This window comes from Lotus japonicus, chromosome 3 (assembly GCF_012489685.1).
Source record: "Lotus japonicus ecotype B-129 chromosome 3, LjGifu_v1.2".
Classification (NCBI taxonomy): domain Eukaryota; kingdom Viridiplantae; phylum Streptophyta; class Magnoliopsida; order Fabales; family Fabaceae; genus Lotus; species Lotus japonicus.
Genome location: NC_080043.1, coordinates 58,547,964 through 58,565,951, shown reverse-complemented (window position 1 = coordinate 58,565,951; position 17,988 = coordinate 58,547,964). Strand labels below are relative to the sequence as shown.

General features: G+C 41.3%; 1 protein-coding gene across 1 annotated transcript; it reads right to left on the bottom strand.

Moving 5' to 3' along the window:
* Positions 1–834: 834 nt before the first annotated feature.
* Positions 835–2,977, bottom strand: LOC130744407 (aspartic proteinase CDR1-like). Its single transcript, XM_057596596.1, has 2 exons — positions 2,215–2,977; positions 835–1,214 (listed from the first exon to the last, which is right to left on the bottom strand). The coding sequence occupies exons 1-2, from the start codon at positions 2,975–2,977 to the stop codon at positions 835–837; spliced, it is 1,143 nt and encodes a 380-aa protein (XP_057452579.1).
* Between the last annotated feature and the right edge of the window lie 15,011 nt (positions 2,978–17,988).

Sequence of the window (17,988 nt, the reverse complement as noted above, 5' to 3'; positions counted from 1 at the left end):
GCCCATAAAGAAGAAAAATGATAAAACAAATCATAACCTAATACAACGTATATAAATAAAATCGTTGTAGAAGAAGAACAAAAAGTATGGACCTAACTACCTCTGATGTATAGAAGAAGAGCAAAAAAAAGGGAGCTAATATTGTTGTTCTGTGTCGAACCATTGAATTATCAGCATCGCTATCTGGACCGAAACGAATTTTGTAAAAAGCTTATGGAACCAATAAAAAAATCAGCCTCCAAGTAAAGTGAGGCCATATAACCATTCATGGGTGGGTAGGAGTAAATAATTTATTGCCTAATATAATTTCGTAGCATTCGTTTGGAGCCAAGAAGCATTTCTGCTATAAAACAATTGTTATAAGCAAACCTACAAACCTATTACATTAGTGCTTACGACATAACTATAACTATGAGATATAATATTATGATTTGTGTGTTCTCGTAGTAATAGCTCCAACATTATACATCACAATACAACGGTTCCACCATCGTTGCTACTGCCATGAGGTTGCACTAACTATTGACACAAAACCACAATAACATGTGCTTTCTATAGTAGTAATGATCACTATTTTCTTTTTAAAATATTTCTCGTGCAGGTAGTTAGGAAAAAAATCATCTCATTTGATCATGAAGTCATTAACATACCAAAAATCATCATTTTTATCTAAAATGTGTATTTTTTTAAAAGCAAGGAAAAAATTCATAAAAATGAGAACTTTTATTCATAATTTTTTTATCTAGTATATATATATATATATATATATATATATATATATATATATATATATAATTGAACAAGTCAATTGTAGAGAAGAAAGAGGCTTTCATGCTACTTCTTGCTACAATCTGCAGATGCAAAAGAAACTGTTTTTGCTTGTAGGTCATACAATACCTTGAAGTCGACTTGTGCTATGTTGCCAAAGATGGAGTACCCTTCTTTAGGGGCCATCATAAGGCAAATCAAATTGTTGATCTTTTGAAATACATTAAATACATTTAACCGCAACCCTTTGTTAGCCCTGAAAAAAATGAATATAAATTTTGGGACGAACTTAATTGTGCCATCAAGATAACACAACCTAAGCGGCGTCGGTGGATTATTTATAGGTTTCGGACCATCACTGTTAGCCTCAATCACGGCAGCTTCAACACTCTCATACAAACTTGTCTCAAGAAAAGTCAACGTAGCCCCAACATCTATTATAATATCTGTAAAATCATGCTACTTAATAAGAGAACAATTATACAAATACATTATCAAAGAGAGAATAACATAAATTATGAAAATGGTATAGAATTCGAGCTTAAGTGCACCAATATTCTTTGTTCCTATTTGGTTTCCTTTCCTTTTCATGTCTCACCAATGAAATTGTGTCATGTAGGTATGAATATGAAATTACAACATTACATGAGTGATTTTTTAAATCACATGACACAATTTGATTAGTGACACAAAACATGACACTAAATGGGGGCATAATATTTCATTATAGCTCAAGCCTCACTTTAGATTAAAAAAAAAGATATTCTATCATTTACCGGGGTTGGGGGCTTATGTGATAATATTTTTTGTCAATATAAGACCTTAACACAATGATAGCAGTTCTAATGGTCTGTTTTCAAATTGATTATGATACCATGCTAAAATTGAGCACTTACTCGCCAAGTTTTTTAGTTTTTGAATTAGAAGTTTATGTGAGAATTTTCCTTGGTAGAGTTAATTTCTTTCTACCACACACTCATGTTCGGGGCTCTATATCTAAAGTGTAGAATATTTACGAGGGTGAGAGGTCCAATAACAGACTTGCGATAGATTTTGATACTATATATTTATAATTTGAGCTCTCTTAACTCTTTTCAAAAGTCGGCTTAGTGATGAGATGACAACAATAAGTTAGGGATGAGAATTGACCTACAATTTACAATATCTAAACTAAGTGGATGCTGATACATATTAAATAAATCAACCAATTTATGTTGGCTATCGAAGGCCTAACACAGCCTTCATTCTTTACTCTAGTTTAGATCTGACAATGAAAATGAAATTATAGATGAAGTTAGAGATGAGAGTTGACCTACAATTCTTAATGATATTTTTGAATGTATCTCATGGACTTTTAAAAAAGTTAAACGGGAAAAAAGTGGGTAGTTCAATTGCAAATAAAGATTCACATAAAAGTTATGAATTACTTTTCCCATTAACTATTACCTGAAGTCGCTGGAGGTCGCACTACTTTTCTGCCAATGTAAATTTTGAAAAGACGAAGATGGTAAAAAGAGTATGGATATTTGTCCACCAAAGGGGCTGTAACAATTCTACTTGCAGATATATTTGCTTCCCACCCAAACTTGAGTTTACTATCAATTTCTGAATACCGAGGAACCAAACAATATGAGAATTTGTGATCATCTAGATCACCTAGTCGCGAAACCAACGACAAAGGTCCTTGTCCAAGACCAACTATTCCTGTGCTTGCTGGTCTGAATATCCCAGTGTTGACATGTCCACACCCGAACACAATATTTGGAATAACCACATGTCGTAATGAACCAAAAGAAATTGTATCACTACCCAACTCACCTGAAGTCATGGAACCGTCCCCGTAAGTGATCTCATACTTGCACACGTCTGAAGCTCCACAAGCATGTACATGGACCAAGTCACAAGTATTCGTATGACAAGAAACCTTTTGGTAAGTGGAAGATTTCATTGGATCAAAGATTTGGGGGTTCTGGTAAAAACAATCTTCACAGGGCTCACATTGCATCCAAATAAGCTCACTTCCTGTGTCTACAATACCAAATGAGTCTACGGGTGGGTTTCCCATGGAGTATTTCATGAGATAATTTCCTTGGGTTTCAAAAAGCAGGGCTTGAGATTTAATTCCATATGCAGTGGTGGCAAGATATATGGTGTTGGCTCGAGAAATTGAGCGCATAGCTGCATTTATGAGAGCCTCAGATTGGTTCATTGAAGAGTTGTAGAAAGGGGACAAAGGTGAGTCCCGGTGAATTAGATCAATGGTGAAGCCATAGGGTAGTTTGGCTTCGGTAGAAGATGATATTAAGACTATGATGAGGAGAGGAGAGATTTTTTTTTTCACTTGTTAGTTAACATTATAGGGTTATTTATATGTTTTTTTTTATAGTAATATATTATTAAAAACATGTCAATTATTGTAGTTTATTTTTCTAAAACAAATTAATTTTCAATTATGAAAAATAATGAAAACAAGATAATTGTAGTGAGATACTATATTAAATAATTAATACTAAATAAGTTTTTTTTATGTAGTGTATACATTTTTTAAAATTTATTTCTGAAAAAGGTTTCAAAATAAAAAAATATGTTAAGGAAATTTAATAAACATATTAATTAAAAATATTACTATTTTTAGAAAGGAAAAAATTATTATAATTTTAAAATGTAACTTTATGATAAATTAATTTTTTAGAAAGCCAAAATTATTACAATTTATAATGTAATTTTATGACATTTCAAAAAAAAAAACTTTATGATAAACTTTTTAGAGTTTTTTCCTTGTTGGGAGTAAATGAAAGAGTTATAACAATAAAAAATTACAAGGACATCTTCAAAGTATCATAAAACATGTTTAAATATTTTTCGTCAAATAGTAATTTTTATATTTAAATAAATATGTGAAACAATTATTAACTAGTTTAAAACATTATCTTATATGCTCTTTTATTTTGTCAACATTTGTTGTGCTTAATGTTGAAATAGAAAGTGACTCCCTCCTTGTTGTTGGTTGGGTAAAGGGTCTCAAAACAAGGCCTTGAAAGCTGAAAAATGAGCTGAACATGATTGATTACTTGATGACGGTAGTGTCTTATAGTGGGGTGAGCCATATCTCAAGGGAAAGGAATGAGGAAGCGGATGCATTGTCGAAGGAAGGTTGCTCTCTTTTGGATCCGGTGTGGATTTATGATGGTCAGCCTCTGGTTTGAGTGCAGGTTTTGGTGGTATTGGAACATGGGTGTGCGTTTTTTGTATTTTAATGCAAGTTTTGCTGCTGTTGAATTTTATTGGTGGTGGGTGTTGTTGCTGCTGTAATTCATTTGCTGGTGTTGTTGTTGTTGTTATTGCTGGTGCTGTATGCTGCTGTTGCGGTCAATTGTTGTTGTTGTCGTTTTGCTGTGCTGTTGTTGTTTGTTATTGCTGTTGTATCTTATTTGGTGTTGATGTCGTTTACTGGTGCTGGTGTTATATTTATTTGTTGTTGTATGTTATTTTCTGCTGCATGTTGTTGTTGTGGTTTTGCTGCCGCTTTTTTGTTGTCCGATGTCATTTACTGCTGCGTTTGTTGTTGCTGATGTGTTTTGCTGTTAATTCAGCAGCATTTTTGGATGGACGATTTGGAGTTTGTTAAGTGTTATGATTGTGATTTTGTAACAAGGATGGAAAATTGGCTATTTTAAGGATGTGGTACTCTTTTTCCTTACTAGGTTTTTTCCCACTCGGTTTTTCTTTGCAAGGTTTTAATGAGGCTCATTCTTAAGATTACGCTTAGACCCGTTTTGCGGGGAAGTCATTTGGGAGTTGTTTGCTTATTTGGGGGGCACAGTCTTTTGTACTTTGTAATAGCCATGGGAACCTTTTACTCAGGCTTGAGTTATTGTTAATATTTAATAATATTACTTTCATTTTTAAGAAAAGGAAAAAAAAGCATTATCTAAAATTATCATTAAGTAATTTCAAGGCTTAATACTTATATTGTGTATAATAGTTTTGCATTTAACAATTAATTTTTAATGATTTGTTTCTCCAAATTTATTCAATAATTTATGTTTTCATAAAGTATTTTTAATATTCAAATTTTTAGTTACAAATAAGTAGTTTTATATTTGATGTTTAAAATATTTATTAATTAAGTATTTTCAATGTATAAATTTTCGCTCACTTTACAATTAGTAACGATAATAATTAATAACTTTTAAGTGACTTTTACATATTTTTTCAAGAGTTTAATGGATATGCACTGACAGTGTAAAATAGTTTTACACAGTCATCCAATCAAAGCATGCCACATAGGAGAGATAATTACATTTAGCTTTAATTTTAATTAAAAGAATAAGAAATTTTCTGATTTGGCGGAATTCAATTGGATGTCTGTGTAAAACTATTTTACACTGTCGGTGCATATTCATTAAACTCTTTTTTCAATATTATAATAGTTTATATTACTTTAGATATTTTTTCTAAGTGTCCTCGAATGAAGGCTCAAGTGGTAAGAGTAAGAGCTAGGGGACATATGTGTTGGGTGGGGGAGGTCCAAGGATCAATCCCTGGAGGGTGAAATTTATCTTTCCGATATACTAAAAAAAGATATTTTTTTTCTCACGATGTTTTTAATAATTAATTTTTTCATAAATTAAATTATTTTTTTGAAAATGAAAGATGTATTATTGATAGTGGACCTCGCCCAGGCGCGCCAGCCCGGGGCGACGTACAAGCCAGGTAATTGGGCCTTCTCCCAGGAGGCCCAACTAGCCCATTAGGAGAAATTAGGGGCGCCAAGCCCAACCCCCGAATCTATAAAAAGGGGACGGTTACCAATTGTAAGGGACTCTTAGCTCATTTGAGAAATAAAAGCTTGAAATTCAGTTACTTTCTCTCTCTAAGCGGTTACGCTCTAAACTCACTCTAGATTCTCACATCGCGATCCTCTCACTATGGGTACCGTACCTTATCTCTATGTTCTTGGATAGAACATTTGGCGCCGTCTGTGGCGATCGAACTCACGACCACGTGGTCCGGGGAAAGTCCCAACACGACCTTGATGTCTGGGGATCGCTCTGAAAAGTCCGGCGCGAACCGCTGCTACACAATTAGCAAGTCAACCAAAATATCACGGTCGCCTGGTGGGAAAAATTCCCTGAAGGTGGCGATCCCAACACGACCTTCATGTCCGGGGATCGCTCCGGAAAGTCCCGTGCGAACCGCTAATCACTCGTTGGCGATGTGTGCGGATAAGTTACTTATCCTAAAAGCCTCCACGAAATATGGGCGAGAACCCAAAGCTAGGCTAAGTCTCGGGCAACCCATATGGCCATTGGGTCCCGAGCAGTCATAAGTCCTTGCCGGGACAAAACTGGCAAGGCCACACCTGATCTTACGGGAAATACGGTGTGAATAAAGCCTCGATTCAAAACTGAGCAAAAGTCCTAGTTTTCTTTGGCACACACTCAAAATCGCTGGACGAAGTCTAAACCCAAAGGCGTAAAACGAACACATGGAGGAAATATGGCAAGGCGATGAATAAAATAAGACAAGCAAAACTGCAACGAAATTCTGTTCATTAACACAAAGCAATATTAGTTACAAAAGGGGTAAGGGAAAATCAATACAGAGTATTTAAATTATATTAGCATTCTCCGCTTTCCCGGCGTTTTCAGCAGCCGCAAAGTATGCAGCATCGAAGCATGGAGGATCGTCAGGGCCGACCAAACCCTCGGGGATGATCTTCTTGAAGGCTCCCATTCCGCTGAGATCTATCCCCTCATAAAGGTACTGAACCTGGGCTTTGGCAGGGAAGAAACCGTGGCCGCGCCCGTCCACCGCCTCAGCAGCAGCTTCGACCCCCAACCTCGCTCGAAGGGTTTTGGCTCCGGAGGCCGCCCGAGTTTCCATCTCCGCAACAGCTTTGGTTTTTGCTGCAAGTTGATTCCTCACCTCGGCGAGAGACTCGTTCGACAACGACAACGCTCTGCGCAGTGACGCAATCTCCTTATCTTTGGCAATACATGCTGCCTTACTCATGGGGATTGCCTCGGGCCTCGCCTTCAACTCCTTCTGCAAGTCGTCCCGCTCGTCCTTTAAGTCCTCCATTCTCTCTTCACAAGCGGATAAGTCGGCCTCGCGGCCGCTCATCTCGATACCTAGGTTGTTCAGCTTAGTTATTTGGGTTGTCACCTGAGTCAACAACTTGTCACGCTCTCCGTACGCCTCAAGTGTAGCAAGGCGATAACTCTCAGCCTTCTGATGGAGCTCTTCAACTTCAGCGGCAGAGGCCGAATCATGGGATAACTGGGCGAAGAAGCACCCCGCGCGCAGGAGACTCGAGATGGCTTCTTTTGCCACGCCATGAAGGTCAAAATTCTCAGCTCCTCTCATGTTACCAAAGAAGGGATCAGACAGCATAAAGTCGACAGGAGTAAGTTGCTGGTTTTGAGGAGAACTCTCTTTCTCGTCAGCGTTCAGATGGCTGACGGCAGGAGAACAGGGGCGAGGAGAAGGTGAGATGGCAGGAGCTTGATCCTCGTCGTTACGAACCATTTCGTGGATTGGGGAGGCCCTGGGTGAGCTTACCTCAACTTGTTGGGATGTATGGTCAGAAGGGGATGTTGTTTGAGTGGGATCATAAGCGGCGTTCTCGGCGGCACCTTGACCAATTGGAGTCTCCTTGAGAAGGGGCGAGGGTTCCACCTCGCCCTTGGGGTTTGACTCGTCCTCGCCCACCATGCCATGGCGAGGAGCGGATGACTTGTCGGTTTTGACCCCCTTGGCTTTCTTCTTTTTCTTATTTAGCAGAGGGATAGCGGCTCTAGTTCCTCCGTCCGTGCCAAGGTCAGCCTCTTTGGATTTGTGTGATTCCTCCACTAGGGAAGGGAGAGCGGAGTTGTTGGTAGAACCCGGCGCTGGCTCGTCAGCCTCAGGAGGAATGACGGCGTCAGGCGTTGGCTCGCTGGACCCAGGAGCAACAATGTGTGGCATTGCCCCGCTGATGACCCTATTTTAGTAGTGTTTTTAGGGTCATTTCTTTGTGAGTTTTTAGTCTTTTTGTTGAGTCTCATGTAGTGTTTCATGCATTCTCATGCATTTTCATCTTTATTTGTGTTTTTACTTTGTTTTGGTATTTTCATAGTTTTATAGGGACTTTTCTTGCATTTTAAGTAAGTTTAGGACTTGCATATCTTTTCTACTTGAATTGAGGGTCTTTTGTGCTAATAAACTCTTGGAAATCCTAGATATTTTCCTTGCTTTGTTCCCAAGCAGCTAGGTCTGAAAACTGATGAAGAAAGAAGGTCAAAAGGCTTGGAAAATTGAAGGGAGGCTTAAAGGGGAGTTAAGAAGAAGGTCAAGAGGCTTTCTAGCATGTAGAGAGCGCTCAGGCGCTCGTGTTGAGCGCCTGAGCGCCAATTGATTCGCTGTTTACATGATGCTAGAAAGGAATTGGCGCCTGAGCGCTCCTGTTGAGCGCCTGAGCGCCAATTACCTCCAGAAGCTGCTTTTTCCACTTGGAATTGGCGCTCAGGCGCTCTGAATTGGCGCCTGAGCGCCCAGACTCGACCTGTTTGCCTATAAATAGGCTTTTTGTCATTTCTTTTGTATCTTTTGTCATTTTTTCATATTTCAATAAGTTAGAAGAGTGGGTTTGGGTTCTAGAGCTTGAGGAGCTTCCTCCAAGTCCTATGATCCAGGTTTTGTCTTTCTTTTCTTGTATGGATTTCATAGCCATGTTTGGCTAAACCCCTTTTGCTTTGGGTTCTTTGTAAGACTTATGATGTTTTAATCTTAATTCCTATTTCTATTCATGATTCCTCTGAGTAAACCCTTGAATCCCATATCCATGCTTTATGTTTCAAGTTAGAACATGTGCTAGCTTTATACTTTTCTATAATAGAACGGAAGTTTGTTATAGATTAGGGACTTGTTGTGGGATTACCTCTTCTATACTTGCTACTAGGAATAGAGGAAGGGTTGGGGTTTGTTGGCCTGAATTGCATGCTTAATGCCTTTAGCAAATGTTTAGGTTATCAAGGAATTGGGCTTATCTTTTGGCTTGAGAGGATTGTCTATGCGAGGCATCGATAGATGATTGATTAGGCTAGAACATCAAGGAGAGACTCGGAGTTTTGTGGATAGAATAGGTTGATTAGAACTGAATTAGTCAAGCAAGAACCCAAGGCATTCTCACCATTGATTATCACACACTTATCTTTGTTAGCTTTCTAATTAAGTATCACAACAATCAATCAACCTTTAAAATTGAATTTTACTTGCTTTCCTACCGTGAACTCGAGGCTTAAACTGAATTGCCACACCAATTCCCTGTGGTTCGATAAATTAAAACCGGGTAGATTCTGTACACTTGCAGATTGACCAACACCCGCCGGCCTCAGGAGAGGCAGTGTTGACTGTGGATTCTGGCGCAGGCTAAACCGATGTGGACCCTCGTACCTGTTTCTTTGGGGAAGGGACGGTGGTCTCCGTGTCAGCATCCACAGCGGTGCGTTTTCTCTTACTTCCGCTAGTATTGAAGACGGGAGGAAACTCGAAAGTTTTGGCGTCCAGGGCACGCTCCAATTCGACTTTAGAAAAATTCATTCCTCCCAGGAATGAACCAAGGGTGATCTTGCGAGCGGCCTCGAGCAATTGGGAGCACTCAAGGACCGAAAGCCCAGCAAGAAAGCTAAGGACGATTTTATCTTCATCACTCAGCAGCGCATCTGGTGGCAGCGGAACAACGCGGGGGCTCTTGGTCCAGTAGAAGGGAAACAGGGTAGTCCCGTCCCGAAGTGGGATGCACGGTTATGCGGAAGTACCGGCGCCCAGGCCCGATCTTGACGTTGCTCTTGTAGGGGTGAAGACGTTGGTGGCCTGTGCGTGATTTCAGGGAAACCCACCCTGGGGTTTTGGTTTTTAAAGACTTCGGCTCTACGGCGTAGAAGTAAAAGAAGTGGGTGGTTTTTGGTTCAAGGCCAACGGCATCGCAGAGAATCTCAAAACAACGAATGAAGGCCCAGGCGTTCTGATGGAGTTGGCATGGCCACATTGATTTCCCTCATAACTTGGTGTTGGTCAATCTACAAGTGTATAGAATCTACCCGGTTTTAATTTATCGAACCACAGGGAATTGGAATGCGAATTCCATTTAAGATTCAAGTTCAAGGTTGGAAAGCAAATAAAATTCAGTTTTAAGGATTGATTGTTGAGTTGATTAATTATAAAGCTAACAAAGATAAGTGTGTGAAGAACAATGGTGAGAATGCCTTGGGTTCTTGCTTAACTAATTCAGTTTTAGTCAACCTATTCTATCCACAAAACTCTGAGTCTCTCCTTGATGCTATAATCTAAACAACTACCTATCGATGCCTCGCATAGGTAATACCCTCAAATCAAAGGATAAGCTCAATTCCTTGTGTACTTAAACAATTGTTTGAGGCTTTAAGTTTTCAATTTCAGATCAACAAACCCCAACCCTTCCTCTATTCCTAGTAGCAAGCATAGAAGAGGCAATCCCACAACAAGTCCCTAATCTATAACAAACTTCCGTTCTATTATAGAAAAGCATAAAGCTAGCACGCGTTCTAACTTGAAACATAAAGCATGGATATGGGATTCAAGGGTTTACTCAGAGGATTCATGAATAGAAATAGGAATTAAGATTAAAACATCATAAGTCTTACAAAGAACCCAAAGCAAAAGGGGTTTAGCCAAGCATGGTTATAGAACCCATACAAGAAAGAAAGGATAAAACCTGGAACATGGACTTGGAGAAAGCTTCTCCTCAAGCTCCAGAGCCTAAACTTACTTCTAACTTATTTAGGAATGTATAGAAATGACAAAAGTTACAAAAGAAATGACAAAAAGCATATTTATAGGCAAACAGGTCGAGTCTGGGCGCTCAGGCGCCAATTAAGAACGCCTGAGCGCCAATTCAAAGTGGCAAACAGAAGCTTCTGGAGGTAATTTGCGCTCTGGAAAATATCTAGGATTTCCAAGAGTTTATTAGCATAAAAGACCATCAATTCAAGTAGAAAAGATATGCAAGTCCTAAACTTACTTAAAATGCAAGAAAGGTCCCTATAAAACTATGAAATTACCAAAACAAAGTAAAAACACAAATAAAGATGAAAATGCATGAGAATGCATGAAACACTACATGAGACTCAACAAAAAGACTAAAAACTTACAAAGAAATGACCCTAAAAACACTACTAAAATAGGGTCATCACACCACTATACTCAACGACAGCTCGCCCTCGAGCATAAAAAACACTCGCTTGCCCTCAAGCTGAAGAAATGCTCTCAAAACAAGTGCCCACCAACTAATACTTATCACAAAACTGGGGGATTTAGCAACTACAGCTGGTTCTAAAAGAAAGACACAACAATCCACTTCATGCAACTTTTAGACAAAGGAGAGTGTAAAGTCCATCATGAGAAGCTTATAGATCTAAAATTCCTAGGATGACATATATATATACAGCACTGAGCACACCAGTAGTTCATAGGTTATGGATATCATTCACTCAAGAGAAACAGAGATCAAACAAGCACAAATTCAAAGAGACTTCACAAGGGTTGTAGTGTTGGCCAGGTAAAGCACAAGGTGGTTGGTCCCTGAAGTAGACTAAGGCTTCAAACATATTGAGTGTGGTCCAATCACATAACCCCGGGGCTTTCATCAACAAAATTTACAAGCACCAGTCTCTTGACCCCTTTCTCAACTTTCTTTTCTTTTCTTTTTTGCACTCCAACTTTGATTAGGAGTTCTTTTTCTTTTTCTTTTTCTTTTTCTTTTTCTTTTTCTTCTTTTTTTACACTGGGGGCAAGAGATATTTCCAACTTTAATTACTAGCTCCAACACAATGCAAGGACCAACACTCCCCAAAATCCAACCTATCATCCATCCCAATCATTTGGCTAACAAAGAAATCTTCAATAGGCTCAAAAGGGACAACTAGGGACAAATGTTCAAGCCAACAAACTCTGAAGCTCAAAAACCTACAGGTCTCAAGAATTGTGCAAGTATCACAAAGCATGCAAAGAGTGAAATCAATACGGAACAAAGAAGTGCGAGTGAGTCAGGATCATCCAGGGAAATTTTATGGCGAAGGGTCAAAGATGAACCCTTATGGACTCACACCAACTCTATCCTTAAGAAACACTCGGAAGACCGAAGTCTCCTCCTCTCTTCCCCAAAGCATGCAATCACTCATCCCCAGAAGATAACACAAGTATTCACAAAAACATTTTCAAAACTAGCAACATGTTAGAGAGCATAACTACGGGCAAAAACATGTGAGTATAGGGAAGTAAAGACCCAAAAACGACTCTAACAAAACAATGCATGATTAAAAGAAAAATAAAAGCTACAAAAGAAAAATATGCAAAAATGCATGAGGTAAACTAAGGGAAGTGTCAACCTTCTTTTACAAATTACCATGGAGGCCTTAGATACACCTCCTACTCCAGAATTCATGCTCTCATTCCCTGTAAAATGCAACAAACCAACAAACGAAATAAAACAAGACTTGGGTTGTCTCCCAAGTAGCCCTAAGTTATAGTCCTAGGTGGACTCTTCTTCCTTTGGTGTTAGGAAGGAAATACCTTACCATCAATCTTCCTTCCATATGTACAAGGTAGGAACCTTGCACAAAACTTTTGGAACAACTCCTCCCAAGAGAGGGTATCATCTAAACCATCGTACCAAATCCTTGCTCCCCCCTTCAAGGAATGAGGGAAGAGCTTCATCTTGAGCTCATCACTAGTCACACCTTCCATCTCTACAAGGTGACTAGCTTGAATGAATCGGGCCATGTGGGCTTGGAAATTCTCATCTTTAGACCCCCCATACTTGTTTTCACTAACAACCTTGATGAGAGCTTGATTAGGCTCAACATCTTTTTCCTTCACTTTGGGGGTCTCTTTTGAAGACCTGGACAACCTTTTGATCATATCACAAACAAAATCATCATTAAGGTTAGTTTACAAATTAGGATTGAAAACCGAAAATCTTACCTTGTCCTTACCAACTCAGAGGATGAGCTGACCCTTATCAACATCAATCTTAGCCCTACCAATGGCTAAGAAGGGTCGGCCTAGAATGAGAGGAATCTTTGCATCCTCCTCCATGTCCAGCACCACAAAGTCCACGGGGAACACATACGTGTCCGCCTTCACCAAAACATCTTCCACAATCCCATATGGTGTTTTTAGGGATTGGTCCGCCATTTGTAAGGAAAGCATGGTCGGGGTGACCTCTCCTAAGTTCAGCCTTCTAAACATGCTAAGCGGCATCAAGTTGATGCTCGCTCCAAAGTCACAAAATGCTTCAACAACAGTCAACCCCTTAATCTCCACAGGGATGGTAAAACTCCCAGGATCCCTTCTCTTCTTGATAGTTTCATCATCCTCACTCAACTTCCTTATCTTACTTAAAATGTCCTTCATAAACTTAGCATAGATAGGCATTTGTTCCAAAGCATCGGAAAAAGGGATATCGATATGGAGTTTCTTAAAAACATCCATAAATTTTGAAAACTTTTTATCCAAATTCTTTTTAGCCAATCCTTTAGGAAATGGAACTTTGCTAAGCTCAGGAATTGGATCATTCATCACTCTAGTTTTAATAGGAACACTCCTTTCCTCCTCAACTATCATCTCACTTTTTTCTCCCTCTGCTTTCTTTTCTAACCCATTCAACACTCTACCACGTCTAGTAGTCATAGCAGAAGCACTTTCTTGTTCGGGATTGGGGATAATATCGGAAGGAAGTTTACCTTGAGGCCTTTCGGCTATTTTCTTGGCTAGCTGGCCAATTTGGTTCTCCAAGTTCTTGATAGCCGCCTCTTGGTTCTTATAGTTGCTCACCGTGCAGTTGATGAAGCTCTCCAATAGTTCCTCTAAGCTCTTCTTGCCACCATTTTCACCGACTTACTCTTGCTCTTGGTGAGATAGTCCAGAGATTTGATCTCGGTAACCTTGATTAGTCATGGTGCAAAATTCACTAACATGAGGCCCTCCAATAGCCACACACTCCGCCTTGCTACACTCGAGGCGTACGGAGAGCGTGACAGGTTGCTGACTCGGGTGACGGCCCAAATAACTAAGTTGACCAACCAGGGAATCGAGATGAGCGGTCGCGAGGCCGACTTATCCGCTTGTGAAGAGAGAATGAAGGACTTAAAGGACGAGCGGGACGACTTGCAGAAGGAGTTGGAGGCGAGGACCGAGGCAATCGCCGTGAGTAGGGCAACTTGTATTGCCAAAGATAAGGAGATTGCATCTCTGCGCAGTGAGTTGGCGTTGTCGAACGAGTCTCTCACCGAGGTGAGGAATCAACTTGCAGCAAAAACCAAAGCTGTTGCGGAGATGGAAACCCGGGCGGCCTCCGAAGCCAAAACCCTTCGAGCGAGGTTGGGGGTCGAAGCTGCTGCTGAGGCGGTGGATGGGCGCGGCCACGGTTTCTTCCCTGCCAAAGCCCAGGTCCAGTACCTTTATGAGGGGATAGATCTCAGCGGAATGGGAGCCTTCAAGAAGATCACCCCCGAGGGTTTGGTCGGCCCTGACGATCCTCCATGCTTCGATGCTGCATACTTTGCGGCTGCTGAAAACGCCGGGAAAGCGGAGAATGTTAATATAATTTAAATACTCTGTATTGATTTTCCCTTACCCCTTTTGTAACTAATATTGCTTTGTGTTAATGAACAGAATTTCGTTGCAGTTTTGCTTGTCTTTTTTTTTATTCATCGTCCTGCCATATTTCCTCCATGTGTTCGTTTTACACCTTTGGGTTTAGTCGTCGTGTAGCGATTTTGAGTGTGTGCAAAGAAAACTAGGACTTTTGCTCACTTTTGAACGAGGCTTTATTCACACCGTATTTCCCGTAAGATCAGGTGTGGCCTTGCCAGTTTTGTCCTGGCAAGGACTTATGACTGCTTGGGACCCAATGGCCACATGGGTTGCCCGAGACTTAGCCTAGCTTTGGGTTCTCGCCCATATTTCGGAGAGGTTTTGCTCGCCCATATTTCGGGGAGGATTTTGGGATAAGTAACTTATCCGCACACATCGTCAACGAGTAATCAACGGTTCGCACTGGCCTTTCCGGAGCGATCCCCAGACATCAAGGTCGTGTTGGAATTGTCACCTTCAGGGAATTTTTCCCACCAGGCGACCATGACATTTTGGTTGAGTTGCTAATCGTGTAGCAGCGGTTTGCGCTGGACTTTCCGGAGCGATCCCCAGACATCAAGGTCGTGTTGGGATCGCCACCATCAGAGAATGTTTCCCACCGGGCGACCGTGATAATTTAGTCAAGCTAGGGGTATTGCTGGGAATATCCCTTTTGTATTTGATTTGTAAAAAGTTTTTACATTCGAGGGATGCCTCGTTAAAAAACTCTCGTGGTAGAGAAAAAGAGTGCATCTTTATTTTTATCCTAGTTCTTCAATCCTCTCGCCGCGTCCTTGCTCCTGTCTTTGGCCTTCTCCCAGATCAGAGCACCACACCGAGCACCTCGCCCTTCGTCCCCGATGTGCTTGCCTCCCATTCGTTGTCATTGCGGGGATGGTCCCTTCGCCAGCTCGCCCCAGCGTAGTGCGGGACTTCGCCTATCTTACCTTTCCCCTTGCCGCGCTTAGCTGCCCCAGGTTTAACAATTATCGCCCCTACTGGTTTCCAACATCCTGCTTTCCCTTTTCCCTTGTCCGCGCGGCGGCAGGCTGAGCTCCTTTTCCCTACCTTTGGCTTTTCTCAAGGTCGCTCGAGTGCCTTGTGACCACTTCGTTCGCCGCCCCCGCGCTGAAAACTATGTCGCTCCGTCATTTGCACCACTGTCCCTTTTTCCTTTCTTTCTCTTTGGCCCATCCCCAAGAGAGTTGGCTTCCTGAATCTTGGCAGCCCCCAAAACTTCGCATCTTTCTGACTCCAACTAAAGAGGTCAAAATTGTCCTCTACAAGCTTTTCCAGGCGCCTTTCTTGATTGGTCGTGAGCCTGGGCTCGATTGCGAGCACGCCTCTGCTGAATTTATACCTCTCCAAATCTTCTATTACATTCGCCCAGCGCTCCTCTGCATGTGCATCGGTGAATTGTCCGTCCTTTCCTGTCCTGTCATCTGGCCTTCTCTGACCCTGGCTGTTCCTCAACCTTTCTATCTTTCGATCGATCATTCGCTCCAACCTTCCTAGTCTGTCTCGCCCCTGATCCTGCATGCCCGAGCCATCTTGTTCGCCCTCTAAAAGCTCAATCTCGTGGCACTTGTGCCCCTCGCCGGCCCCCTTTTTTCCATACAAACTAAGGCAGTTGTTATAGCACTCCCTTGCTCTCCTCTGATCAACCGCGATTTTCCCCACCTTTCCGCAGATTAGAGGGTACTTCACCGCCAGGTGGGCCGTTGAAACCATCGCGCAAAGACGGTTGAGTGTGTTCCGTCCAATAATGACGTTGTACGATGCCACGACCTGCAATACCAAATACCTTACACGCAGAAGCTTGGCGTTTTCATCAACACCAAAAACCGTATCCAAATCCAGGTAGTCGCGCACCCAGACCTGCTCCCCTGAAAAACCTACTAGAGTCCCAGTGTACGGCATCAAGTCCTTGTCTGTCAAACCCAACTGATCAAATGCATCGCCGTAGATAATATCTGCAGAACTTCCCTGGTCCAAAAGAACTCTTCGCACATTAAAGTTGTTGATTCTTACCATTATGACCACAGGATCGTCTTTATGCGTCTTGATCCCCTCAAAATCTGCTAACGATATCACGATATCTGGGTGATGAAAACCAAATGGGGCTTAATACTCTCGTACTGACGTCACCGCCCTTACATGCCTTCGTCTCGCCGAGGCTGTGTCGCCACCTCCACCAAAGCCACCCGCGATCGTGTTTATCGTCCCAACTGGTGGCTCGAGATCTTTGTTGAAGGTTTCTTCCGCCCCCTTCTTCCTTGTTGTCAGTGTTTCTTTCTTGTCAGAAGTCGGCGTATGACGGCGATCGTCTCGCCTGCGATTGTAAGACCTGGATTTTCAGAACAAGTTAATTTCCGACTCACGCGTAGAATCATTGTGAGCGTGACAGGAGTTTGGTATTAGAGAAAGATTAATGAAGAAGAAAGTTCAGGAATTACTTGAGGAATGTTGCGTAGTTGTTTTCGGAGTTAGTACGAGTCGTCTGCACATCTGCCTTATGGCGAGCGTGTCCAGAATAGGCTTTTTCGCTTCTAGAGCAACGTTTTAAGGGAGATTTCTAATCCTTGGAAAATTTAAAGATTCTCTTTATTTTTCCTTCGACCAGCGTTTCATTTCGGAACTCTGGACTGTACGCACGATAGTATTCACTTTTCGGAAGTTCGCCGACGCTAATTTCTTTGCTTCAAAACCCTAGATTCGAGCGATGGATGAAGACTTTTTCTATTCGGGACTTCTAACGGACTTTCCGTCCGCGTTTCCAGATTTGTTTCGACATTTCCAATCTTTCTTCAGAAGGAAGTTTTGTCGTCCGGCGATCACAGCAAAAAGTAGTTTTTCGGGACAGATTTAACTTACACCGCTTTTGAGATTTTCGATATCGTTTTTCCCATATCATAGATATTTGTTTTGAGTTCTGGATTTCTGACGCCAGAATCTCTCTTAGAATTCCTTGGTGAACGTGCTGCAAAAATCGGAATCGCGAAATTTTCATTTTCCCGGGATTTCGCCCGCCTATAAATAGGCGAAAAAGCAAAATATCTTCCATTTTCCTCCATTAGTGGCCCAAATTCGTGGAGAGCAAGGGGGGAGGAGATTTTCGCGAAAACTTGACCAATATTCGCGTAGTTCGTCCCTACTTCTAGGTATCGAGGTAACTAACACGAATCCTATCTCTGATTGTTGTTTCTGTTGCGTTTCTGACGTCGTTTCTGTGCTCTAAGTTTTGAGCTTTTTCTAAAATTGTCCGATTTCCTCGATTTCTTGCTTGGGTTATGTTCTCTAGGTTCCCAAGAGCCTAAAACCTCTGTCAGTAAACTCTGATTGTGATCCAGTTGACAGGGATCTGAAAAACTGATTCAAAACCCTTTTTGCTCACATTTCGAAACTTTATTGTCGAGAAGTCATAATCTGACTTCGTGCCTTTAGGATTAGTTGTTACATATGTCGTGAGGATCATTGCTGTCAAATTTGTTTTCCGATCTGATAACTTTGAGGTTTTGAGCTTTTATTTTGGACCAAAATGCCCCTGGATAGCCGTATTTC